The sequence below is a fragment of the Ornithorhynchus anatinus genome, chromosome 19, assembly GCF_004115215.2.
Source record: "Ornithorhynchus anatinus isolate Pmale09 chromosome 19, mOrnAna1.pri.v4, whole genome shotgun sequence".
Lineage (NCBI taxonomy): Eukaryota > Metazoa > Chordata > Mammalia > Monotremata > Ornithorhynchidae > Ornithorhynchus > Ornithorhynchus anatinus.
In genome coordinates, this window is record NC_041746.1 from 10,781,127 (window position 1) to 10,809,068 (window position 27,942).

At 43.5% G+C, this 27,942-nt stretch overlaps 2 protein-coding genes across 5 annotated transcripts in view; one reads left to right on the forward strand and one right to left on the reverse strand.

The window, feature by feature from the left end:
• Positions 1–22,886, reverse strand: part of CENPF (centromere protein F) — a 47,518-nt gene extending 24,632 nt beyond the window's left edge. Inside the window, exons 1-11 of one of the 3 annotated variants that reach the window (XM_039914870.1) lie at positions 22,825–22,886; positions 20,367–20,579; positions 18,249–18,445; positions 15,375–15,428; positions 14,916–15,037; positions 14,197–14,288; positions 11,746–12,025; positions 10,041–10,243; positions 8,220–8,345; positions 3,917–4,045; positions 1,626–1,748 (exon numbers count right to left, since the gene is read on the reverse strand). In XM_039914870.1, coding sequence (XP_039770804.1) covers positions 1,626–1,748; positions 3,917–4,045; positions 8,220–8,345; positions 10,041–10,243; positions 11,746–12,025; positions 14,197–14,288; positions 14,916–15,037; positions 15,375–15,428; positions 18,249–18,445; positions 20,367–20,528 — 1,488 coding nt within the window. In that variant the 5' untranslated portion in view covers positions 20,529–20,579; positions 22,825–22,886. Of the gene's footprint in view, positions 1–1,625; positions 1,749–3,916; positions 4,046–8,219; positions 8,346–10,040; positions 10,244–11,745; positions 12,026–14,196; positions 14,289–14,915; positions 15,038–15,374; positions 15,429–18,248; positions 18,446–18,560; positions 18,643–20,366; positions 20,580–22,824 lie in introns of those variants that run through there. The other 2 variants (XM_029047029.2, XM_029047030.2) reach the window with 2 other exon arrangements.
• A 520-nt stretch (positions 22,887–23,406) lies between these two features.
• Positions 23,407–27,942, forward strand: part of PTPN14 (protein tyrosine phosphatase non-receptor type 14) — a 170,989-nt gene continuing 166,453 nt past the window's right edge. For both annotated transcript variants that reach the window (XM_007672358.2, XM_039914848.1), the window contains exons 1-2: positions 23,407–23,491; positions 26,900–26,950. The gene's annotated coding sequence lies outside the window, so the exon portion shown is untranslated. The remainder of the gene's footprint in view (positions 23,492–26,899; positions 26,951–27,942) is intronic.

Here is a 27,942-nt window from a genome sequence, read left to right on the forward strand (position 1 = left end):
GGAGTGGTATGCTCTGATCAGTGATTTTAAAAAGGGCAAAATGTGAAACTGAATGTAAGTCAGATTGGAGAGAGGAGACAAATAGGGAGGGTATTTCAGTAGATCTGCATGAATGTGAAAGGAGCAGGCACCAGGATGGGAGCCGCAATGGTAAGACCTGGGAAATACTACTGAAGGAGAAGCATCAAGACAGAGACAAACCGATGGTGGCAGGTGAGCAAGAAGACTCAAAGATGGCATCAAGATGGTGAATTTTTCAACCCCAAAGGATGGTGGCATTGTTAGCCAGAAGAGAAAGTTTAGGAGGGAAGAGGAGGAGTGCTGTTTTGTCCATATTAAGTTTCAGGTTCTGACAGTTGATCCAGCTACACAGGTCTCTAAAGCAGGAGAAAACAAAAGAGCAGTGGAGACATCAGGACTAGAATTGTCCACCTGGAAGCACATAGGAGGTGGCTGAAATCCTGTGAGTTGATGAGCTCCCCAAGAAGGAAGTAGAGAGAGAAGAGTACAGGGCCTAAAGTGGGAGGACAGCCACAGCTCAAGAGTGAAAAGCAGAAGACAAGACATCAAAGGAAACTAAGGAGCTATGAGATGTAGGATGAAAACCCCAAAACGTTACCACATTTATTCCATTCTCTCCCACACACATTTGGAGACAACAGAAATATTGTGACTCATATAGATGGGAAACACACTAACACACATGGGGCCACAAATACACTCACAAAATAGATGGAAAATAATCTTCATTTAATAGTAAAGAAATACCATGCTATTCTGCGGTTCTTCTCTTTGTAAAGTACATTTCAACACTTGATTTAGATTGATGACTGTTCAAACTGCTACTCTATTAACTGTCCTCAATGAGCTTTTAATTAAAATCTTTACTGTAAAATGCCAAGCCCATTGCATAAATTCAAAGAAATGCCAATTACAAAGTAGCTACAGATGGAAAATCATGACTGAGGAAGCCATATTATTTCATTGACATTTGGAATTGAGGATTTTAAACATAGATGGAGCCTACTTTTCCCAGTTCCTTAATTTACCTGTTGTTAAAGAATTAAGCACTTTGGAAAGAACTCTAACTTTTTAAGACCAAGAGGCTCTTTGAAGCATTATTGCAGTCACTGTGTTTTCCCATGATATTGGCTATTGGTCAGAAGGAATTAATGCTTAACTTATGGGGGTTGGGGAGAATCATTTTTAAAACAGAAAATTGGGCTCAAAAATAGTAACACTAGCCCAACTGTACAAACATTCTGATTATTTTGGTATAACTAATTTGAAAAGTCTATGAAGGGATGAAAAATACTACTAGTTAGCAGAAATTGTAGCATTAATGATATGTAGTCTTCACCTAGATTAGAATGAAAAGAATAGTCTCTTTTATTTTCCAGGCCTGACTGTCTTTCTCTCAATGTGCAGGTCCACCAGTTCACCTCTTTTGACCAGTTGTTACAAAAGATAAATATTCTGAACTAATTAGAAAATGACAACCTCCTGTATCCCTCATACTGCAATTTGGCTTGAAATCGTGAATGAACGTCTTTAGAGGCAATTAATAATCGTAATTAGTTTCTACTTTATAATTTCATCATCCCAATTACTTTTCATGCATGTACCTCAAAGTTTCTCCTCAAGTCATTTTCCTGTGTTTGGCTTGCTTGAAGAGCCTGTTCTGTTCTGTACAGTTTCTGCGTAAGTTCATCAGAACTTTTTTCAAGTTGCAATTTCACTGATACCATCTAGGAAAGAAAATAACACATTGAACAATCATTTTTAAGAAAAGTTTAGTCTTGAAGGTAAGTTTACAAAACAATCAATCCCATGTCCTTGCCCTTGAGTGACTAAAAAAGATCTGAGGGCCATATGGGGGGAATAAAACCTACAAAACAAAAACCAAAAAAAAAAAGAAAAATAAACAAAAAAAAGGTGACCCACTTGTCAAACAGGCTAGATTTCACACCTTCCCTTTCAGAGAAGGGGAGTATGTCAAGCTGCATCATGAACTCTGACTTAGTCTTAACTAAAGACACCAACAAGTTTCTACCTTTGATCTTTACCTTAAAGGTGTCCAAGGCACTTAGAATAATTTATCACACGTAAACTACAAATTATTATGAACGTGGCAGGCAAAGAAGGTAGCATTCACTTTCCAATATTCATTAGGAAAACAAAATCTAGGATGCTCCAACTAATAATAATAATAATGTTGGTATTTGTTAAGCGCTTACTATGTGCCGAGCACTGTTCTAAGCGCTGGGGTAGACACAGGGGAATCAGGTTGTCCCACGTGGGGCTCACAGTCTTAATCCCCATTTTACAGATGAGGGAACTGAGGCACAGAGAAGTTAAGTGACTCGCCCACAGTCACACAGCCGACAAGTGGCAGAGCTGGGATTCGAACTCATGAGCCCTGACTCCAAAGCCCGTGCTCTTTCCACTGAGCCACGCTGCTTCTCTATAATAATAATGTTGGTATTTGTAAGTGCTTACTATGTGCAGAGCACTGTTCTAAGCGCTGGGGAAGATACAGGGTAATCAGGTTGTCCCACGGGAGGCTCACAGTTAATCCCCATTTTACAGAGAAGTTAAGGGACTTGCCCACGGTCACACAGCTGACAAGTGGTAGAGCTGAGATTCGAACCCATGACCTCTGACTCCCAAGCCCAGGCTCTTTCCACTGTGCTACGCTGCACTTGACAACTACCACTGTCATTGCTCCACCTGGGTCCATGGCCATTTGAAGGGAAAAAGACAAATGATCACTAAAATCCTTGACTGGCTCTACATACAAATTTGTCCTGATCTGCGTAAATCTTTTATGTTTGTGCATTTCCTGTATTTCTGACTTGGAGGCATCCTCTTTGAAGATAGGAATATTCTGCCCAGCCCCAGAATGCAAGGATTTGTGTAGTACAATACTATTTTGTAATGGCAATATCCATATTTTTGAGCATATAGCTTGTAACCTACATGGAACCAATGTTTTCCTTGGTTACCAGAGCTCTCCTTTACATATATTTGCACAAGCAAAACCATTAATTGACTTCTTAGGAAGGTTTTTGAAACTAAAATACTGTAATGCTTAGAATTGCTTCAGTTTCATCTCAATGGCTTGACAAAAAGATCGAGAGACTGAGGAGGAAATATTCAAATCCCAAAGCCCACATATTCTATTCATTAAAGTGACAATACAACAGGATATGATGCAACTTTAATGCTATGTCTTTTTGAAACAGAAGCAGATTTTTAAAAGTACCTCTTCAACACTAATAAACTCAGGCTAGCATTTCTGAAAAAGGTTCAACTGCCCAATATCTGGGAATGCTCTATTTTTCCTGTCTTATAAAATAGATTAAGCGCTAGTGAGAGAGTTAGACAGGCTTGTAAATGGCTCTCTCATACACTAACTCACTCATATTCTTTAAACAGGACCTGAAGCGATGACACTGCTGATTCAGATACAGTAAGAATACACAGGTGGGAATCAGGCACAGCCTCCATTCCTCAGAGGGCACAGAATCTAAAAAGAGCTTGGCCCAGAACTCGATTCACTACCAGAAGCCCCGACACACCAATTTTTTGCTCCTGTAATAAAAGCCAAATGGGACAAAAGCCAGATGCCCCCTCTAGACCGCAAGCTCCTTGAGGGCAGGGAACATGTCTGCTAAATCTGTTGAATTGTGCTCTCTCAAGCTTTCAGAAACAGAACCAACACAATCTTCATACTAGCTGCTGAGTTAAAAAAAAATTCCTGGAGACAAACCAAGCATATAAAATATAATACAATCTTGTTTTCATTTTAACCATGAAGGCTGCATACACTCTGAGAAGAAGAGTAGAGAGTGATCAAGAACAATATTAGTGGTGTCAGCATTTCAGTGAGATAGAGATATGAAAAAAATCCTACTTTATCGAATTCTGCCTGCAGTGCGTTGTGAGCATTTTTGGCTTGCTGCAACTCTTGACTTAGCTTGGCTTTTATCTGAGTCAATTCCTGGTCCAGCCCCTGAAGTGAACGTTGCTGACGAGACAGCTCCTGGAAAATTTGGGAAGAAGAACAATAAAGCCATTAGACTCATTTGGGTGGTGGTGGTGGAGGAAGAGGATGAGGACAGTCTCTTCAATTTCATACTACCATTGTTCGGATGAAAAGAGTCACAGACAGCAAGGAGCCAGACTTTTCATTGACTTTACAACAGAATTTGGTCAACATAACTCCTAGACCTGGTAATCAAATTCAAGTCTTTTCACAGGTAGGAGAAAGATTCGACTAAATAGAAAGTAACCTTCTGAATTCTTATGGTTTTCTCTGCAGTTTTGAAGGATGAGGAAGATGATGTGAAGTGATAAATGCAAATGTAGATTACCAATCCAGTTTAAAAACAGAACGATGAGATTCAAAATAGCAATAATCCTCATGGAATAGAACACTTCTAAGTCTATAGCAAGCTGGAAACTATTAAAAGAGTTGGCTGAAAATAGATCTAGTAACCACCAAATGATTTCAAATCAATAATTTTCACCAGACCTACTTATAGCTAGGTTCCAGATTTGTTACGATCTAAGCAGATCTAAGTATGGGCCTTTCTAGACTGTACTTGTGGGTCCAGTTCCGAGCCACACTTGGGCTGGATTTTCAGGACTTGTCCAAGACCAACAGGCACAATGATATTCAGGGTCCAGACTGTCCAAACTCCAAATTTGTTTCAGATTCAGACAAATGGAGGTTCCATTGAATTTTCTGACCAAAATCCCTTAACTGGTGACTGGCTGATTTACCTTGGGGGCAGAATTGTCCTAGGTTCTAACAAAGGGCTCACCGACTAGATTCATAGACTATTTTTGTTATTCCATGTAATTGTTAGTATTTATTGTGTGTCTTGGGTGTGGAGGGTATTAAACTGCACTAAGCACTTAGAAGAATACAGTACAGATAGCAGACACCATCCCTATCCTCAAGGGTTCACAGTACAGCAAGGAATTGTACCAGAATAAGGAATATTGATTCCCCTTTCTCCACCTCTCTTACTAGTTTTTATGGCAGTGGAAGTGGAAACTAGGCGAGGAGGAGCTCTGATTGTGTCTATAAGGACCCAACTCTGGTTGGTTTTGTGTGTTACCACCCAAGTTCTGCTGACTTGGGACCCAAGTTCTGCTGACTTGGGACCCAAGTTCTGCTGACTTGGGACCCAAGTGCTTGACTCGGCCTATATAGGGAAAGTACCAAGGCAAAAGGAAGCAGGGATCTGTGCAGTCTGAGAAGAGCTTCATTTGGAACTAGAGAAGCAGCCCCGAAGAAGAAATTTGGTTCAGCTTGGTTTGGGTAATGGGGACACTAGGAACTCCTTCCTCAGAGCTGTACTGTAGAGGCTAGAGTGTATATTAGACCAAAGTGATGATGAAACTGTGTTGGGAGGTTATTAAAGGGGCTGCACTTAATCTTATCCTAAATGATACAGTGTATCTGATGAAGGTGTAATTATATTTCCTGGAATTATAACCTTGCCTTGTCTTCAAAGAGATGAAATTTACCCTTACTTAGCCCCCAACTGGACAAAATCTGTATGTCGGGTATTAGGTATTTAACCCCATTTAACAAACAAGGGAAACAGGCACAGAGCTTACAATCTCTTAACCTTGTATCTACCTCAGCACACACAGTAAGCACTTTATAAATGGCATGATGTTTATTATTAACAGAGATGTTTCATTACATGCTTTAAAAAAGGAGGGGGGAAAAGCATGCCATTTATTAAGTGCTTACTGTGTGTGCTGGGGTAGATACAAGGTTAAGAGATTGATTATGAGCTCTGTGCTTATTTCCCTTGTTTGTTGATTTATCAGTGGAGGAACCACGATTAGAATCCAAGTCTCTTAGCTCCTAATTCAGAGTTTATTGTGTCAGACTACAATGGATCCTCCACAATAGCTAACAGACAGAGCAGGTGGCTCAGCCAACTACAAAAGGTGAATTTTTTCCCCCATCTAATAACTGCTTGTGCATCTGGCTTCCACACCATGGCCAAGAGTGAGCTCCTCTAACTCCCTTACTCTTCCCTTCAAGATGGTGATTACAGCTGATCAGTATCTGCCTAGCTCCATAAACATTTATTCCCAGAAGTTAGACTCCTCACTGTCTCTCTCACCCTCATTCACTAGCACCACAAATTACGGTTCTTTCTTAACATCTCAAAGATCTACCTCTAGGCAGTCAGTGGTATTTACTGAGTGTCCCTTGTGTAAGGAGCCCCATTGTAAGGGCAGTCAAATGTTCTTCTAACTGGATGACTTTATCGTATCCCTTTCTTTGCCCAGGACTTTCACCCTACATCTCAGAGGTAATGGTTTGCTTATGTCTCAGGACGGGGAAACAGGGAGGATATAACCCGGCCGTTTAGCTCTGCCCTTCTCAACTAGAGGACAAATCAAACCAAGCTGGATATGGGTCCCCACGTTTTAGCTTCATCCAGATTTCAGTTCAACTGAGACTAGAGCTCTAAAAGTTGACATACTGATAAGTGCTACCAGGTGAAAGTTGGGCAGGACAAAAAAATATCAATAGAGTTGAGAAAGTTTTAGATAAATTGTGATTCAATATAGGTTATGAGGATGTTAGTTTGTGCATCCATAATCGTGAGGATGCAGATCATAAAGGGCAATCATTGGACTGCCTCAAAGAATCCTTCACTGCCACTGTGCTAAACAGATTATTAAGCCAGATGGTTTATTACTTTGACCCAGTTTTGATCTGTTGTTTGTTCTTAAGCCAAAAGGAGTCTTGAGGTTGGGTTCTATATATATATATACACCCTGTCTTATCAGGTCCTTTGCATTTCACTACTAAAAACTGGGTCTTCTGCCTTAGTCCCCTCCTTACTGCTTACCCAGGTCCTTCCTACTTGCTAGTCGACCCTCCCACCCCATAATTTATACTTGCTATATAGCACTACTTGAATAGGCCCTTTTGAATATTTTAGTGTTCCCCCTACCTTGAGTCCTTTCCCCCATACAGAGCTCATCACCCACTGACACTACTCACGAGATAAGATGGCCCCCTGTACACCCTTTTCAGTCTAAAGAGTTCTTCGCTCCCCAAAATTCCACCCTCCATTATGTGATCCCCTTGGGGTCTGCTTGTTATATGCCACCCTTGACATAGGCTCTATCACCTACACAGCACTCTCCCCTGTACAGAATACAGTTGACCCTGGTCAAATCAACAAATGGTATTCCAAGTGTAGCTATGCCACGGTTCTACTGAGTAGCCAAACTATACCACTTATTATATTTTCTACCCACTAGAAGTAATGCCCAGCATTTTCCTAGCCTTTTAGACAGAGAAGGAACGGTCAAAAGCCATGGATGCTGCTGTTTCTTGCCCTGTGTGGAACAGGCAGCTGGGTAAAAGAATCTGTTGCAGTGTTCTCCCTCTTCTTGTGGACTCCGTGATCAGGATCTGAAGGGCCAGCCCTGGCCCCAGCCTGACAGGTAAGCAAAATATAGGGTTCAGTCTTAATTTTTACGATTACCCAATGCAACCAGCACTCTTTCAAAACTCTAAAGGCGACGAGAAAGGATTCACAGGGTAAACTTACTCTGCTTCACCTGGCAAAGGGATGGAGCCTGTTGAGCTAGTGCAAACCAGACGTGTTAATCCTTGTTCTGGCCCAACCTGACCCTACTGGCTCAAATCCCGGGACACAGGTGGACCTAGTCAGGGCTGAGCTCTAGCTACTCTATTACTTCTATCCTCCCACCCTCTCCAAATGGATCTGCCAAATCTCAGGCTTAGCACCTGAAAAATGTCATCCAATTTCCCTGTCAGTAGGCCCCCCGGGGAAAGCAATTGAGAAAGGAGCCAATACTATTTTCATTGGCAATACCATCCTGCTTCAGAGTCAGAGAATGTGGACACAGATTGAGAATTCTTACCTTCGCCTTCTTCCTACAAACCAAAACCGTGACAAAAATAGGGATTGTGATGAAGAGGCAACCTGGTGGTTTTAAACCGTCCCCTTTTATCCTTATTCTACTCATCAGTACTTTCAGCAAGAAATCAGTGAGCAATTACAATGGTCATGAAGGAAGAGGAGGAGGAGGAGGAAATGGGGACTAAACAGCCTCCGGAGAATTGCTTAAAATAGCCAACTAGCTTTGCCTTTGCCTTAAAAAATATGTCAAAATGATCTTAAAGCGCTCCCCCCCTTTACCTCTTGATACTCTTTTTCTTTTTCCTTGATTTTCTGTTCCAATGAACAACGGGCACTTTCTGCATTTTGCCTCTGGCAGCTCAATTCTTCTGACATTTTTTTCATCTTTTGCTCCAGCATTGTACCCTAGTGAAAAATGAAACATTGGGGTGCAAACTAGAGTCATCTTCAAATGCAGGAAAAAGGCAGAAAAGGACTGTATACTATATATATTTTAACTACTTGGTCCTGAGCTTTTTTCCTAATCACTTGGAGTCCGCAAACAAGTTGCCAGTGTTCGGTTTCATAAGGTAATCAACATAATAGATTTTGTGATGGGTTTCTTCTTTCAGTAATGTTCTCACTTTTCCCTTTAAGTACACAGCGCTTTAAGGAGACGCACTACTGATTTCCAACCAGGCTGCAATTGCCAAGATAACGTATTTCTGCAGGAAAAAGTTAGTTACCTACAGACCTTCTTCACAAATGCACCCAACAAGTTATTCTGGAAACTAATTGAAAACCTGCACCGTGACTGAATTTAAGGTGCCCTCTCAGCTGGTTAACTCAAGGGGAATGCTTAAAAGCACACAAAGAGGACATTTTCATTGGCTTCTCTCCCCCTAAATTGTAAATCACTGTGGGCCGGGAACACACATACCAACTCTGTTGCACTGTAATCTCCCAAGCACTTAGTACAGGGCGCCGCACGAAGTAAGCACTCAATAAATACCAATTATTGATGGATTCATCTGACACCTTTCCATCTTGTTGAAGGCACATTATAAACAGGTTCAGTTTTAATCTAATACTCCATAAAATATTAAGAAAGATGCCACACAAGAAAAAATGTCCTACTTCCTAGTAGTTGGGGCCTTTTCTTTTACTCCGTGGGAGTATTTACATTCTATTTACTAGGTTTGCCACCATCTTTAGGCAGTTCTATAAGCTATGGCCCTGAGTTTCTATATAAACAGCTCATTATAAACTTTTAAATTTATAGACCTAAAACACACAGCGATGTCTTGCAATGATTATGCCATCTTTCTATTCGTATCTATCCCCGGGCTTAGTACATAGCTTGGCACATAGTAAGCACTTAAACCCCGCTATTATTATTATTATGGCACAACCCTAACAAGAGATAGGAATTCTCTACTGGAGAAAATGTGCAGGAAATAAGTCAATAAATAGATAATCGAGGTCTATCACTGCTGACTACCAGGAGACAAGATGGTGTTGGTGCCTTCGTCTCCTTTCAAAATTGGAACTCCCTATTCAATCGATTCCATAAAACTCGAATACTATCAGCTGCTCCCTGACATTTTATAACCTACAGTCTGGAGTTTCCTCACCGTAGCTTGGGATGCACGCGTCGGGTAACCAATAATAAACACTTGGCTCCCTCTACTGGAGCTCCCTCAGCAAATATAATACACCAAGAGGCCAGGAGGCAGATCTCTTCTGCTTGGTCAGGGAGGCCCAGGGCAAACTCGTAGTGGAATTTAAAAATTAAAGAAGGAAAGGAATAATCTTCCCTGGGCAGCAAAGTGAACTCTTCTAATAAGATGAAGCGGCCACTAGATGTCAACATTGCTCTGTGGGCCTGTTTTAGAAATGTTCAGAATCCTACCGCCACTTCAGAACCTCACTCATCTCCACCCCTATTTGGAAAACATTGTGATTCCACTTAAGCTCTGTTATTGTACACTCCTGACATTAATTGAGCAGACTTGACTGAATGGTATGAGCCCAGGAGGACCAAGGGAAAGATATGGTCTGAGTCCCGAAGGAGAGTAGAGCAGAGGTTGGGAAGACAGCAATCGGAAAGAGGCCGGCTACCTTGTCCAAGGCCTGGTCGAGCTGGGCCGCTGTTCTCGTCAGTTCATCTCTGCTTTTGCTCAAAGTTTTGTCTTTTTCCATGAGCTCCAGTCTTGTTTTTTCCAATTGGATTTGAATCTCTTGCAGTTTATTCATATGGCCTTTCATGTCTTTTTCTTGTCCTTGCAGAAGACGTTCCAATTCACTGACCTCGCTCCTTAGTTCTTAAAACAACAGCGCTTGTCAATAACTAAAGTTTTCAACGGGAATTTTACCAACGACAATAGTTTGTATTTTGTCTAATGGGAGTCATCAAAAATAACCCACCTGAATCAATCGTACTGAGTGCTTAGTGTGTGCAGGGCACTGAACTAAACAATTGGGAGAGTACGACACAACAATTTAACAGACATCCCCTGTCCACAACGAGCTTACAGTCTAGAGGACGGAATGCAATGCGGTTAAACATGAATGAGTTAAATGTTATTAGGATACTGTTTTCTCTACTTGGAAGACCGCCCCCCCTTCCCTCCCCTGCCTGGTGCCAGTTTGTCTCCATGCTCAAAAATAAAAAGCCAGCACCTGTACAAACAAAAGTGGCAAACCTCAATCTAGGATTCTCAAGCAGTGGGACCGAGATCAGTGGGGGAAAAAAGCCTGGATGGGCTGCTGCCCTGGGACAAGCTCTGGCAAGTCAAAAGCCCTGCAAAAGCTTTAAGGCTAACATTTTTCTTTGTCATCAGATGCCACTGTTTCTCCCACCGCCAAGTTTCATTTAGAAATGTTCCTCCTTATAAAGAAGATTAAAAGACAATCAAACAAGTACCACCATTCTGCCAAAATGAGAGATTGCCCCGGTTTAAAGAAACAAGAAATGAATTTCCTTCTGTTTTTGCCCAGCAATGACTTTCCTGTTAACCAGCTTCACATACTGAGTATGTGTCTCAAACTGAAAAACTGAAGGGCATTATTTGGTGGAAACAACAAGGGCTTCTGAGGCTGCTGTTTGGGCTCTCTACCATAACAAAGCTTACTACTGCGTTTACAGTGCAATTAACATTCAGAGGTGCTTAGAAGTGAATGGTTACAACAAAAAGCAGTGTGATCCAGTGCAAAGAGCACAGGCCTGGGAGTGAGAGGACCTGGGTTCTAATTCCGGCTTCACCAATTATCTGTGTGACCATGGCAAGTCATTTAACTTTTCTGTTCCTCAGCTACCTCATCTCTACAATGGGAATTAAAATTTTGAGCCCTGTGTGGGTCAGGGGCTCTGTCCAACCTAATGATCTTCTATCTACCGCACAGTTAGAACAGTGCCTGGCACATAGTAAGCGCTTAACAAATGCCACATTTTTTAAAAAATCCATCTACACTGCTGAATCCTTCAGAGATTTTGCTCCCACAGGATTACTCAGTTCTACACCAATTAGCAGTGAGTTTTCAACAAATTTAGGGACTGCCTAGATCAACATATAGTAGACCCCCCATCACCCCAAACCACTGGTTTAATGCGGGGAGGGGGTGAAAAACAATGGCAAGGTAAGAGAATGCTGAATTTAATCCATTAATGTACTTTCCAAAATTAAATCTTTTATTTTCCAAATGCAGAAAAGTCTACAATCTGCCATAGCAATAAGCCATATGTGTAAGAAAACAAAATCACCATCTACAGAGCAGTTGAAAGTCTTGAATCTACATTTCAAGAACAGTCAATTTGCAAAGTTACCTTGGTTCTGTGCTTTTAACTGGTCCATCAGTTGAGAATTGCAAGAATTATCACAGATGCTGGTATTAGCCTCTTTCCTCTCTGGCTTGTTCGGTGTCTCCTCTTGTTCCCAGGGGAAATGGCATGCAGAAAAACCTCTCTTAAGGGGCGTTTCTTGAATGTTGGCTGAAAAACGATTTGGGGTCTTTTCTTGTTGCCAGGAGAACACTGATGAAGAGGTTTGATGCCGAGCAATCTCTCGATGATTGACAGTGCTTTGGGGAAGTGCCTGATTCATTTTCTATGAAACAACAAAGAAATTATACATCCCTTGAACATCTCCATATTTGCATTTCTTACTTTCAGGAAAAACTCATTCTCCATAACATAAATTAGCCAGCACAATAGCTCATATTTGAGAACCAGCAAATCTATCCAATAGGTTGAGGTAATGTAGAAATTATTTACGCTATCTGCTCTCTTTCTCTGACCAGGCACTGAACTGAATTTTCTACAGGTCTGGGCAATCACCACCTGAAGAGTTCAGTGAGTATCAGATGAAGCCCAAATGTATCTAAGATGGCCTTCATCTTTTATCATCTACCTAGACGCCATTCATTTATCATCAGAGTGTAATGTAAGCTCCTTGTGGACAGGAAATTTGTCTTGTGTTTTTCCAAGCACAGAGTGCAGGGTGATGCACTCAGGTGAGACAGGCTCAATAAATACCTAAATACCGTTAGTTTGGCATCCTTGATTTTCTTGGTGTGCAGTTTTATCTATCCAAGGTTGGCTGGACCCACACTCAAGGCTGTGGCAACGATGAGCCCCCAGCCCCTTCTCCAGCCTCTGCTGTCTGCTTGCCAGTAGCCAAGCATCCCTGTTCAGTGGCTGGCTCCCTTCCTCCCTACACAGAAAGCCCGGATGACCATTTTGGGGGATAAACACCCCAGGGCTTAAAGTGTAGCTACAATTGGTTGTACTTGGCAAGCAAGGTTTCATCTCGTTTGTGGGGATTTCTCTAACCAACCCCCTGCGAATACCAAAAGACAGTGGTAGTACTCGGTCACCTTTTCTAAGAGCGAGGTCCTCTTTCCACTGCTGTGCTCCACATCTTCGATGTTCCATCAGTTATACGACCATTTTTTTTCTACTACACTACACGTCTTATATAGCAACAGAAACGAGCCAAGGTTTGACTATAGCAACAGAAACTCCATATGTGGAATGAGCCAAGGTTTGAGATATAGGGATTAATGGGGGATGAAAAAGCAGCCTGGGGGGGAAGAGGGGATGGGATGGGGAGTCAGGGCACCTAGGCTCTAGTCCTGCCTTTGCCTCTGACCTGCTGTATGACCATGGGCAAGTCACTGAACACTCTGGGTCTCAGTTTCCTCCTCAGTACAATGCTTATTTTCAAAAAATTACAAATAAATCTGTTCTCTCTCCCCCTCTTAAACCATGAGCTCCGCGTAGGACAGGAACTCTGACCGGATTATATCGTAACTACCCCATTGCTTAGCAGGTTTGGCAAATAGTAAGCACATAATACCATTATTATCTTAAAAAGTTGATAAATGTAGCAACTTGAGATAGCACAAAGTTTTGTTTACAATTTGCCCTCATTGAGAGATTCAGTGGACCATTAGCTGTATCTTGAACTGTTATCTAAAGTCATCAGTTACCACAACTTCACCCCTTGAGGTGTGGTTGGAATCCCATTAAATATGTATCTTATCTTTTGTCTTCTATGGAAATAAGCAACTTAGCCCTGGATTGTTGGTCCTAATGATTTCTAAATGGGAATGTAAATGCAACAGTATGAACAAGTTATGTCTATGCGAGACATCAGATGTATTCAATACAAGACTGGAACTGAAGAAACAGCTTAAATTTTCAACTGGGATAGATTTCCTGGGTAACCATAAACAACCCTCCACCTTACTGGCCTTGTTTTTTCATCTATAAAATGGGGCTAATAAATCTTGCCAGCTAATGCCAAAGCCAACTGAAATGATTAACACGGTGACACTTATAAAATTACCCCAGTTTCCTCAAAAATAACTCAAAACAGTTACATAAAGACTATTAACTTACACTGTTCTTCACCTGAGAAGCAGTTAGAATCTGGGGCAACTAAGTCCCTAAAATGTTATTCTGATCATTAGGCAATGCTGTTTGAAAAGGTTTCATCACAGGAATTTGTATGGCCATGCATAATAAGAGCTGAAGTCTTATGTTTTTTGATGAGATGAATAAGCATTTACATTGCGGGGGCTTTAGAGAAACAAACTAGCTGATTCCTATTTTGCTCATGTCTGTTGCATAGGCACTGAAACAGCAAGAAACTTTTCCCCCATGTTAAAATAAGCCAGACTGCTATGGAAAAACTGCCTCCTTCCAAATCTCTACTATTGATATTAAACCTGAGAGAATATATTTAACAATTCAAAGAACAGTTGAAAGACTTACCTGAACCTGCATCACCTTCACCTCTGCCTCTAATCGTTTTCTTTCTTCAACTTCTTTATTGTATTTTTCCTGTAGTTCCTTATACTTAGCATCTAAAAATAGAAGGCAAAATGCTATGTTTTCAATACTGATGGGAATCATGTATAGTGTTTTAACTCACACCTGACACCTGAGGCCTGACACCAATACAGCCTAGTGAGAAGAGACTTGTCAAACCATGTGATACTCAGCATTTTCAACACAATTTCAAATTGAGCACACTAGCAGATGTACCAACCAAAAACACTTGTCAATAAACTAGGGCAGGGGATTCCACAGTGCTTACAATGACTGTGAGAATGCCTTTATCGAGATAAACCGCATAAAGACTAATATAATAGGGGGCCCAAAATATCTTAAAACTTTCTGAAAGTCATCTTCCAAATAGAATGCTTAAAACACCAAATTCCTCTTAACAAATAATAATAATAATATCAAACTCAAAAACTTTACCTGTTCAACTTGAACCATAGAATTAATTATACCTATCTTTCTATCAATTAACCAGTGTACAAAGTAAACTACAAGCATGGAATTATGGTCATTTCTTCCAAAAAGAACCCAGATGTCCCCAACTGGGGGTATGAGTGTGAGGGGATGGAGAGGAGGGGAAGACTTGGCATGGGAATTTCAATCTTTCTATTTATTAGTCTAATAGAACAAAGTAACAAATCATTTACCGTTATGATACTGGCTTGGTGTCAGAGGGGCAGTAAAACTCTTCTGTGGTGTACTGCTTACTGACAACGAGCTATCTCCAGGTAATAAAGCTTGCTGGCCTCTCTCAAGTTCAGATTTGCACCTGTTAGATTGAAAAATGCCCTGAATTAACTCCTTAAGACAGTGAGAGCATTATAGAAAACCTAAGCAAAAGTCATGCGTCTCTAAGGGATACACATTCACCATAATGTGGCTCCCAGGAATACTGATTCCTGGGGGAGGGAAATGGCAGTTTAACCCCACAATCCCAGCTACTTCCAGCCCCTCACCTTATATTGGCAGAGCAAGGCTTCCAGAGTCAAAGAGGGTTGTGTCAACCTTTGAAGGGAAGGAAGGGGGAGGTGTCTGTGTGTGTTGCAGGGGGGAGAGAGGCTTAGGAAAGAGAGGGAGAAAAAGAGGACGAGAAGGAGAATTTGAACCTGGAATCCTTCCACCCCCAAACTTCAAGGAGGTAACCGCAATACAGATGAGTCCTTGATGTCAAAAGGAAATTAAACATTAGATTTTCAGATTCCACTTCTTGCTTGAATGATGAAAAACAAACATTTACCAGTAAATAGAACTACTTTGAGAAGCAGGGTGGCCTAGTGGAAAAATCATGAGCCTGGCTCCACTAACTAGCTGCTTTATGACCACAGGCAAATCACTTAACTTTTCTGGGCCTCAGTTTCCTCATCTATTAAATGGAGATTCAATACCTGCTCTCCCTGGGACCAGAACTATGTCTGATATGATTATCTTGTATTGCTTAGTACAGTCCTTGTCACACAGTAAGAGCTTAACATTCAATTAAATTATTTTATTAACTATTTAAAGTGCTTACAATGTGCAAGGCAGTTTTTTGAACAGTTGGAAAAAAAGATGAAAGTTGATTCAGACAAGATCCCTGGCCCACAGTGAGCTATCCAGTAATTTAGAGATTCCAAGACTCAATCTCAAGACATATTTTCCAAGAACACTTTACCATCCTAGGTAGGGTGTTACTGTGTATTGCCATGAAAAACTACACTGTCAGTAAACTTTGCACTTGATACATTTCATAGCTCATTCCAAAGCACAAAGGATGAAGGTGCAATAACTGCATTTAAGTTTCAACAGCACCCTTCTCTTGAGAAGTGGGCAAAACTAAAAAGCCAGACTTTAGAGGTCAGAAATGGACTCCATAGCAATTCCAAATTGAAAAATGTAATTCAAAATAGATAGTGTGTGTGGAGGTCTACATATCACCCATTGAATGGCTGTATTTACACAGTCAAAAATGTACAGAAACCCCTGAGGTTTGTGGCCTGTTTAGGAGTACTTTTACCCAATACCCATTTGGGCTGCCGGTTATGAGGAACACTTGCACAATCTTGCTCAATCCAAAGATCGCCAGGAACAAAATAAATCTGGCTGAGAGAATATTAAGCCTCTCCTTGAGTCCACACCAAGGTTCTTTAGTTTGGACCCCAGCTGGGGGAAAACCTCGGCCACTTTTGTTTTAACACCCCTATCCACCTGCCCATCAAGGTGACATTTCTCTTTCCCATGGTGCTATGTTAGTCAATAGGAAAGGTCTGTCCAAGCAAAATGCCTTAAAAGACTGCATCCCCTTTCCTCATAAGGAAAGTGACAATGATTTTTAGCTGGCCTCAAGGTTAGACCGGCATTTCCACCAGCAGGCACTTTCCCACTGAAAAGCAGATCAAAATGCATTCAAAAAGCAACAGGGATCACACATCCTTCAAACAAATACTTGTTTCTTTCCAAAAGATCAAAATATGTATTTCCAAGAGGCTGAATACAACTTTTCAACAGAAACAACTGTTCTGGCTGATAAAATGAGCCCAATCAAAATGTTTTGTTTCTGGAGCAGGCATTAACTTGAAAATGTCTGCCAATGCAGTTGGGCTTCTTTATCCTTGTCTTGAAGCATACACACACACACACACATACACACACACGTATTATATATAGAGATATCTATGCTATCACATACTGTTGAAATGTTTTTTTCACACCTCAGCAGTTTCACAACTCTCATTCAGGAATGAAAATGGGAAGAATACATTATAGCAAGAGTAAACTGCACAACTGACAACGGGCAGTGAGAAAAGACTGTAGAAACCCAGTCTTTTTATCCACACCCACACAGTCACATATCACTGAGGAGTGGTGAGCCATCTTCAAATGTGAAGAGCAGTCACATACATTTACAAAAGAAAAAAAATAAAAGGAAAATTATCTCAAGGAATTGAGTTCACTGCAAATCCTCCTGTTAATCTGGGAGAATTAGTGCATTTCCAGCAATCTGTAGTATTTCCTTTTCTTCTAGACTGTAAGCTCCTTGTGGACAGGGAACGTCTACCAGCTCTGTTACACTGAACTCTCCCAAGCTTTTAGTACAATGCTCTGCACAAAATAAGCACTCAATAATTAACGTTAATTGATTCTCATCAGAAACTTTGACGACAGAGAGAGAAACCCATTTGCTGTGAGACCTCTGTTTGATTTCACTCAATTACAACACACTCAGTTCTTTCACCAATGTGTGTGCTTTTCAACTGTATGCTTTGGCTAAAATGCAATTATGGTTTGGATTGTTTATTCACGTAAGAAAAGACTACCTCCTGAAGTCACACATTTTTTTGATGTCCCAAATGGAAGCAAGTTCACTTGAAATAAAGTAAAAGGGGGATTTTCTGATTTGATTTAATCGTCTGTCCATATTCATGCATCCACAGACTTTTAGCCATGGGATGTGACTGTTTAGGCCTGTGGTTGGTCCACGGAGCCAATCAATAATATTTATTGAGCAATGAGTACATGCAGAGCTCTGTATTAAATGCTTGGGTGATCACAATACAAAAAGGAGTTAGACTACATTTTCCTGCCTACCAGGAGCTTACAGTCTAGAGGGGAAGTCATAAATTCTGGCCTGCTCTCCACCCCCTGATGTCAGCCTCCTTAGACCCTTAGGCTAAGAGGAGCAAAGGGGAATACAGGGCTGAGGTTCAGGGATTCACAAACATTTCTAAATCTTTGCTGAGCTCTCCCTGCTGGCAGTTTCTGGTCAGAATCTGATAATCCTTGTAAAACATCAAACAAGAAACAACCATTAAGGGAATTAAAAAGACGTGTGAAGAATAAAATTATTTTATCGTGATACACCCTCCTGGGTGTTCACTAGCTTCCAAAAAGTCCAAGTAGACTTAATATCCAGCTGAAAATAGGAACCACAATTTAGTATGGGTATAACATTTAAAACAGGCAACTGCAATGATGTGGCTCAAAACAAAACCCTCTCCATTTACCTCTTAAGCTCCAATTCCAGTTTTTCTATTTGTCTTTTACTTGAATTCAGCTGTCCTTCTTGGTAATTCACTTGTGACTCCTTGACCTGAAGATCATGAGAAATCTTCTGCCTCGTTTTCTCCAAGTTATCACACATTTCCATCAGACTCTGGTTCTCCCTCTTGAGCGTGGCTGCCTCAGTTTTTTCATTTTCAACCTAATTGGAATCATCCAAAGAAAAATATAGGCCCTTATATTCTGAATTTCCTAGTAATCACACATGGGAAACCCACCGGCTAAGATGATTTCAAATAACGGAAAAATAGTCTTACCCAAATGTAAGTCTGGGTTACTGGGTTTCAGCTTTAGGGCTGGAAGGCCCTTCAGTCCAGTGGTTACCAACATCGGTGCGCACTGGTGACCTCTTGGTGTTGTGTGGATATGGACATGCTTCTGAGTGAGCTCTCACGTGCCCAGTGCAAGCCTGAGGGCTTCTGGGTAATAAGTAACTTGTGAGAACCCGGCATCCTGCTCATGCCTTCAACTTGTAATTGAACCAAAAAAAAAAGGACTTTGGACCCACTGATCCAGTCCCTTCCCCGTTGTCAGACAGGATGACTGCACCTCAGCCAATCCTGGGAGGTGTGGAGCGATTTCAAAATTTTCCAGTGGAGACCCTCCAAATTTCTTTCCAAAACTCACTAAATTGTGCAACACTCTTTGCTGGTAGGAAATTTCTCCTAATGCTTAATCCACCATGGATATAGCTCAGTTGTCTGGAAAATTCTTGACTTAGTTTTAAGCCTTTTCAAACCTAAATTTCCAAAAACAGAGGAAAAGTTCCACTTCACAGCACCCAACCTAAGAAACCACTCAGACCAGTGCCTGGGCTTTCCCCTACTCTAGCCCCTTCCCTTCTCTGCCGATGCTAAACATTTTTAGACTGCAATCCACGTGTCTGCCTGCCTCGATGTGGCGACCTGGACATGCTCCCAAACGAGTGGAGCTCTTGGACATGAGGAGAAAAATCATGGTTCATAATCCCACTAATATTGTCCATAAGGGGCAATGACAAAAAGCCTAGAGTACGGTGTCCAGAAGGGACAAAATCTTCAGCACAGCAGGCACGCAAAGGACCTGATTGCTGATAATTACTAGTTAGGATTCCTGTGTCATTAGCTAAAGTCCAGAGCAAACACATAGGAGTTCCGTACTACAGCGTCACCGCTGACACTCGTGAGCAGTGAGTGACTAGACTTGGGGTGGGACTGTCAACCCAGCAGACCCTTGAAAAGTCCTGGGAAGCCAGAGAAACTGCTGGCCCCAGCAGAGAAGCAGAAGGACCAAGAAGCAGCTGGGGCTCCCATCTTCCAAGTGTCGTCGACTGCCTCCCGCTCTAGCCCGACGGGGCTACTGCTAATGCCAGTCCCACACACCCCACTGAGTAGCAGCCCAAGCCTCTCTTCACCCCAGGGCAGGAAGCCGAGCTGCGAGGCAATATTTGAGGAGGGGCCACCAACTCCAATTCGCTCATCCACCTTGCTGCTGCCGTCATCACCGATGTGCAGGGAAAAATCATCTGAATGAATGCGCCCCCACTGTGGGCACGTGCGACAGTGTGCCTCTCTCTGTCCCTTTCCAGTCTTTTCTCCCAGTTTCCAAGTATCTGCAGAATCTTGGATAGCTGCCTCCACTTGTAAGAAGCACCAAGTGACAATGTATTTGTTAGAACATTTAATGATATTCATCAGTGTCATCTCCATTTTAATATTAATAGGTTGATAATTATTTTAGTGTCATTTCCATTTTACTATTAATAGGTTGATAATTCCTTTACACTGAATTTAATCGTTGTCTTTTTTAAAAATACAGCCCACGCAAAAGCCTGGCTGCCTGTCTGACCCATCCAGAGGTCTGTGTTTGACAGGTCTGATTTAGGGCAGAGACAGTGAATTATTCCTGGTTGAATCCAAACAATTTAAACCACGCTCAGACCTACTGCTGTACCCTTGAGAAGTTGTCACCATTGCTGCTCCCCTTTCCGTTGTTTCCGTCGTGACGGGCTCTAAGCTGCCACTTCAGATGCCGAGCAGCTATACGGTGCTCTGGGATACCGGAGAAGGAAGGGTCACTTTTACCTTTTGCTTTTGCTTCTGCAGCGCCGCCTCCAGTGACTCCAGCTGAAACTGTCTTTGCTGGCGCTCTTTCTTCAGCTTGTCTAACTGGCTTTCGAGCTCTTGAATTTTCTGAAGGGCTCTTGTAGAAAGGCCTTCTTTCCATTCTTCTACAGCCCAACTCATTTTGCCTGGTCTTCCTTACCAGGTACCCAATTTTTTTTTAAAAAAAAAAACCTGGAAAGAGAAATGTTAAGTTTACATTTGGTCCTGTGGTAAGGCTTAAGAGGAATGAAGTTCTAGTCACTGAGGGTGCCATTTGCATCACAGGGTTTGTTTCCCCATAGACTTACTCAACATAAATCAAGAACCGTTCCAAAGCCTCTGCAAAGTGATAAGAAATTTCTTTATGTGCTATATACCATAAAGACAGACAACACCCAACCACGGTTTAATTTCTTTTCAAGTGAGTCAAACAATATTGAATAATTAATATGATTATGAAATAGAAGTGTGTTGTTCTAACTTTAGTGGTTTTCAACTTAGACGATGAATTTATCCAATTCCAGTTAAACCAGTATCCCCTGAAAAATCACACTGTGGTAGGCTAATTCCTTCTGAACATCTACTAACTCTATTGTACTCTCCTAAGAACGTAGTGCTGATTGCTAATGACCGAACCCTTCTGCACACTTCTCTATTAGGGCCACCCCTTCCATCAGATTTATAAAGTCAACCACTTTCTTGAAAAGCGATGCAGCAAGACTCTTTAATCTCATGCTGACCTCTGACTCCCAGGTGCGTACTTTACCCACCATGCCAAGGAGATGTGTGAGAGTTGACTGACAAAGTGCTGAGATGATCATTGGTGGGGAAATAATCTGAGAATAACAGAAGTTGGGTCAGGCCCTCCTGAAAGACATGAGACTTCAGACGGGCCTCGTAAGCTCATTACGGGTAGGGAATGTGTCTGCTAATTCTCTTGTATTGTACTCTCCCAAGCCCTTAGAAGTGCTCTGCACAAAGTAAATGCTCAAAAAATACCACTGATTGATTGAAGATGGGGAGAGCTGTAGTCTGGTGGGTTTGAAGAGGGAGGCAGTTCAACCTTTCTTCAACCGTTTGTGCCTCAGTTTCCTCATCTGTAAAATGGGGGGAGGGGGACAGACGCCCATTCTCACTTCTCTTTGGCCTGTGGGCCCTGTGTCTGATCTGATTATACTTGTAGTCACCTCTGTGCTGGTCAAATTCCAGAGTTATGACGACGACAAACCCAGCCCCTCTCGCCCTCTAGTCCGAAGCAACGTGGCCTGGTGGACAGAGCCCGGGCCCGGGAGTCAGAAGGACCCGAGATGCAGATCAGGACCTGCCACTTGTCTGCTCTGTGACACTGGGCAAGTTACATCACTTCTCTGTGCCTGTGTTCCCTCATCTGTAAAATGGGGATTAAGTCAGGGAGCCCTAGGTGAGACAGGGACTGTGTCATTCTTTCTTTGGGCCTCCTTTCCCTCATCTGTAAAATGGGGATTAAGACTGTGAGCCCCAAGTGGGACAACCTGATTACTCTGTAGCTACCCCGGTGCTTAGAACAGTGCTTGGCACATAGTAAGTGCTTAACAAGTGCCAAGATTATTATTATTGGTGGAAAGAGCCCGGATTTGGGAGCACTTGTGTGCTGCGTGTCCTTGGGCAAGACGCTTAACTTCTCTGTTCCTCAGTCCCCTCATCTGTAAAATGGGGATGAAGACCGTGGGCTCCACATGGGACAACCCGATGACCTTGTGTCTACCCCAGCACTTAAAACAGTGCTTGGCGCATAGTAAGCACTTAACTACCCTCACTATAATCCCGGCTCCGCCACTTATCCGCTGTGTGTCGTTGGGCGAGACACTTCACTCCTCTGGGCCTCAGTCCCCTTATCTGTAAAATGGGGATGAAGACCGTGAGCCCCACGTGGGACAACCCGATGACCTTATATCTACCCTAGCGTTTAGAAAAGTGCACACAGTAAGGGCTTAACCAATACCATCGTTATTATAGCGTGGCTTAGCGGCAAGAGCACGGGCTTTGGAGTCAGAGGTCATGGGTTCGAATCCCGGCTCCGCCCCTTGTCAGCTGTGTGACTGTGGGCCAGTCACTTCGCTTCTCTGGGCCTCAGTTCCCTCATCTGTAAAATGGGGATTAACTGCGACCCTCACGCGGGACACCCTGATGACCCCGTATCTCCCCCAGCGCTGAGAACAGTGCTCTGCACACAGGAAGCGCTGCACCAATACTAACATCATCATTATTATTTCTCTTGATGAAGTCTTGTTTCTGTTTCGTTCTGTCCTGCCGTCTGTCTCCCCCGTTTGGCCTGGGAGCCCGTCACGGGGCCGGGAGGGGCTCCAACCCTTGCCGAATGGCCCATTCCAAGCGTTTCGGGCAGTGCTCCGCACAGCGTGAGCGCTCCATCGATCCTATGGGACGAATGAACAAATACCTCGTTCCGCGGATGCTGATGCCGGTGGCGGTTCCCTTGGCCCCGGCTCCCCGGCTCCCCGGCGCCCCGGCTCCCCGGCGCCCCGGCTCCCCGGCACCCCGGCTCCCCGGCTCCCCGCCAACGGCCCGCGGCCGGCCGTTACCCCACGCCCGCCCCGCCCCCCGGCCCCCCGCCACCCGGATCTCGCCGCCCATTGGCCGCCCGCCCGCCACGCCCCGGCGCCGTTCCACCAATAGGCTTCGCCGCGCGGAGCCCGCGCCCGCTCATTGGTCGCTTTGGATCCATTCGAAAAACCGCCGAGGAGGCGGGGCGCCAGCGGCCCCAGGCGGCTGCTGGAGGGGAAGGCAGGCGGACGGCCGGACGGACGGACAAGCAGACAGGCAGGCAGGCAGACAGACAGACAGACAGACAGACAGGCAGGCAGGGAGACAGGCAGGGAGACAGGCAGGGAGACAAGCAGACAAACAGGCAGGCAGACAAGCAGACAGACAGGCAGGCAGACAAGCAGACAGACAGGCAGACAGATAGGCAGGCAGACAGGCAGGCAGACAAGCAGACAGGCAGGCAGATAGGCAAACAGACAGGCAGGCAGGCAGGCAGACAAGCAGACAGACAGGCAGGTAGACAGGCAGACATTCACTGTTCCCCGGTCTCCCGCCACCCCAAAGTAAGGACAACATCTCCCCCCTTCCCCACCTCCCCTCCACCTCACTGTTCTTGTAGGCCTTCCTTGTTTTTCTTAGTTTCATGATCCCTGCCTGGCGGAGGGGCAAGAACCCGCGGCTTGGGAGTCAGAGGTCACGGGTTCTAATCCCGCCTCTGCCCCCCCGTCAACTGTGTGGCTTGGGGCGAGTCACTTGACTTCTCTGTGCCTCCGTGACCTCATCCGTAAAGTGGGGGTGAAGAGCTGTAGTCTGGTGGGTTTGAAGAGGGAGACGGGTCAACCTTTCTTCAACCGTTCTGTGCCTCAATTTCCTCATCTGTAAAATGGGGGGGAGGGAGGGGGACAAATGCCCATTCTCACTCCCCTTTGGACTGTGGGCCCTGTGTCTGACCTGATTATACTTGTAGTTACCCCTGTGCTGGTCAAATTCCACAGTTATGATGACGATGAACCCAGCCCCTCTCGCCCTCTAGTCCGAAGCAACGTGGCCTGGTGGACGGAGCACGGGCCTGGGAGTCAGAAGGACCCGAGATGCAGATCAGGATCTGCCACTTCTCTGCTCTGTGACACTGGGCAAGTTACATCACTTCTCTGTGCCTGAGTTCCTTCATCTGTAAAATGGGGATGAAGACTGTGAGCCCCTCGTGGGACATCCTGATGACCTTGTATCTACCCCTGTGCTTAGAACGGTGGTTGGCACATAGTAAGTGCTTAACAAATGCCAACATTATTATTGGTAGTAGTGGAAAGAGCCCGGGCTTAGAGTCAGAGGTCGTGAGTTCTCATCCCGGCTTCGTCACTTGTATGCTGTGTGTCCTTGGGTAAGACACTTTAGTTCTCTGTTCCTCAGTCCTCTCATCTGTAAAATGGGGGTGAAGACCGTGAGCCCCATATGGGACAATCTGATGACCTTGCATCTACCCCAGCGCTTAGAACAGTGCTCGGCACATAGTAAACACTTACCGAATACCATTATTATCATAAGGATTTAAACCTTTGCACAATCAATGGAATAATAATAATTCTGGTAATTTGGTAAGCACTTATTACATGCCTGGTACTGTATTAAGCTCTGGGGTGGATACAAGCAAATTGGGTTGCACATAGACCCTGTTCCCTATGGGGCTCATAGTCTCAATCCCCATTTTGCAGATGAGATAACTGAGGCACAGAGAAGTGAAGTGACTTGCCCAGGTCACAGAGCAGACAAGTGGCAGAGCAGGGATTAGAGCCCAAGACCTTTTGACTCCCAGCTCTGTGCTCTATCCATTGCACCAAGCTGCTTCCTATTACTATGTGCAGAGCACTGTTCCAAGCGCTTGCCCTAATCAGCTTGTGCTAACCTTTACATAATCAAAGGTAACTTGGATTACTTTGGTTACTTTAGTAATTTTAATCAGAGTGCTTACTCTGGACAGAGTACTGTATTAAGCGGGTTTCCTAGTCCTGTCTTATATAGTATATAATACCATAATCATTTCTTCGGGTGGGAAATGGATCCTGTATTAAGTTCTAGGCACTTTAACTTTCTAAGGCAGGAGGAGCCAACATGCTTCAGGTAACAGCTGCCTCTGGGAAACACAGGACACACTGCTACGAATCCGATCATTCTATGTGAGGAGCAGGGATTTATTTCATTCAGTAGATAGCGAAGGCACCACTATGAGTCTGGGGCAGATTGCACTCTCTCCAACAATAATAATAATTGTTATACTTGTTAAGTGCTTACTATGTGACAAGAACTGGACTTAACTCTAGGGTCAGAAACAGTCTCTGTCTTACATGGTGCTCACAAACTAAGTAGGGGGGAGAATGGGTGTAGAACTATTGATATTTGTGATATTTCCTAATCATATAATTGATGAGGGAACTGAGGCACAGAAAAGTTAAGGGACTTGATGAAGGTCCCACAGCAGACAAGTTGGGTAATTGGCATGGGCTGTAAATTCATCCCTCTACACTAAGCTTTTTATGGGCCGGGAATGGGTCCGCTAATTCTGCTGTATTGCACTCTCCCAAGCACTTAGTACAGTGCTCTGCATGTAGTAAGCGCTCAATAAATAGTGTTGATTGACTGATGAGAGAATTCATGGCTGTACTCTTTCCACTAGGCACTGCTGCCACTTACCTTCTGGCCTCTGTGCCTTCTGCTTATGCTGTTTCCTTTAGAGGGAACTTTTCCCTCCCACACCTCCTCCAGTCTGACAGATGACTCTCTTTTTATGTTTGCAGCCTTCCTAAAATCCCTTCCAACAAATCTCCCTCCCCCCGCCTTTAACTCCCAATACTTCCAGCAGTCAATTGACAGGATACATTAAGCACTTACTGTGTAGAGAGCACTATATTCAAAGTACTAGGAAAAAAACAGTACACACAACCCATGTCTTTAAGGCACTTATTTATTTATACCCTTTCTCAGTACCTGTGTAGATCTGTGTTATCACCTGTACAGGCAATTCCCTATTCTGCTTACCCTACTTGTAAATATTTTAATATCTGTAATCCCCTTTGGGACAGAAACGTCTCTCATGTTTCTGATGTACTTTCCCTAGTGCTTAGGACAGTGCGTTGCTCCAACTGTCTGCAGGAAGCAGACAGGAGTAGGGAAAAAGAGAGGGAAGATGTTATGTCCAGTCATGAGAAGCTGGCCCTGGGCAAAAAATACGACTGGGATTCATCCCTCGAAGCTGTAATCTCCTTGTGGGCAGGGAAGGTGTCTGTTATACTGTACTCTCCTAAAGGCTAGTACAGTGCTGTGCACCCAGTAAGCACTCACTAAATATGATAAATTGCAGCAAATGCACTTGAGGTGTGTGGCCCTGACTCTCTAATGGCGGTAGGGCAATGTAGTGAGGAGGCGATAAAATGTTTCCCGGTGACATTGTTGCCCTTCTAGGATTTCCTCTCTCCCAACACCACCGTCCCCAATGTACATAAATGCTGGAAATCCAGATCCCATTCCCAGCTTCACTTACTGCCCAGGACCAGGTCTATAGACTGCTGATCCCACAGCAACAGCCATATGCGGAACTCTGGAGCTCTGTCAATCAGTGATATTTATTGAGTGCTTCCTGTGTACCCAGCACTATACTAAGCACTTGGGAGAGTATAATACACTAGAGTTGGTGGACGTGATCCCTGCCCTCACAGGGCTTAGAATCTAGTGGGTGTTTCCAGTCAGTTACTCTCCAGTTTGCTCTGTAGTCTAATGCCTTGCTGTGATCACGCTCCCTAATCTCCCTCCGTGATTGGGTTTCTACTAACTTGCCTTTCAGAACCTTGTTGGACAGAATATTCTTAGACAGTTCTCTGTTCCCTTAGTTGTTTCACTTCAGGGAATCCAAGGAGGAATGGAGGTTCCTTGTTATAGGCTAGTATATAACCTTGTTCTTTCATTTTGTCAATCCCTAGCATTGTGCTGACTCTGCGAAGTGGCTCATAATCGCCTGGTTGTCTTATAAGGTAAGATCAAAGACCCGTCCTCTCCCAAACGTCCCAAAAGGGATGTTTGGAAACCCTGTGGTAAGCATATTTAAGAAGGACTGATTTTACATATTGGAAGGTCTTCAGTGAGTTGGGAACAGCACCTTAAGGCAAATGCTTCTAAGGCTACCTAGTCATTTAGGAATAAAGAGCGTCATGGGGATGATAATGATTATAATGTTGATAATGGTCCAAATATCATTTCTACTTTCTGCTTTCCGCCACTCTTCCGAGGCTAAGCAAGTCAGTGGTCACAGCTGGTAGAAGCAAATAAGGTGTAAATGACCTTCCATTGATCTGCAGAAGTCTCTGAAGTTAAACTTTCTCTCCCCTTCCTACACTCTTGTCGGTCAGAAGGATGAAAAAGGAGACTAATAATAATGGTACTTGTTAAAGGTTATGTGCCGCATTCTGTTCTAAACTCTGCGGTAACCACAGCATGTGCAGATCAGGTAACTGTCCCTGTCCCACACAGGGGTCACAATCCAAGTAGGAAGAAGAGCAGTTATTAATCCCCATTTTAGAGGTGAGGAAACTGAGGCCCACAGAAGTGAAGTACAAAGCAGGCAAATTTTAGAACCTGGTTTAGAACCCAGGTTGTTTGAACCTCAAAATCATATCCAAATGACCAGTGGATTGGTGCCTTGAGATGTAGAGAACTGTGGAGTTATGTTGCCTCCTAGTATATGTAAGTGGTGTTTTGGAAGTCTGCTTTGTTTTTTGTTAACAAGGTATTTAAGGGCTTACTATGTGTCAAACACCATTCTAAGCATTGGGGTAGGAACAAATTAATTATTTCGCATACAGTCCCTGTCTTGCTTGGAGCTGACAGTCTAAGTAGGAGGGAGACCAGATATCCCCATTTTATGGTTGAGAAAACTGAGGCACAGAGAAGTGGTGACTTGCCCAAGGTCATACAGCAAGCAATTGGCAGAACCGGAATTAGAAACCAGGTCCTTCTGACTCCCAGG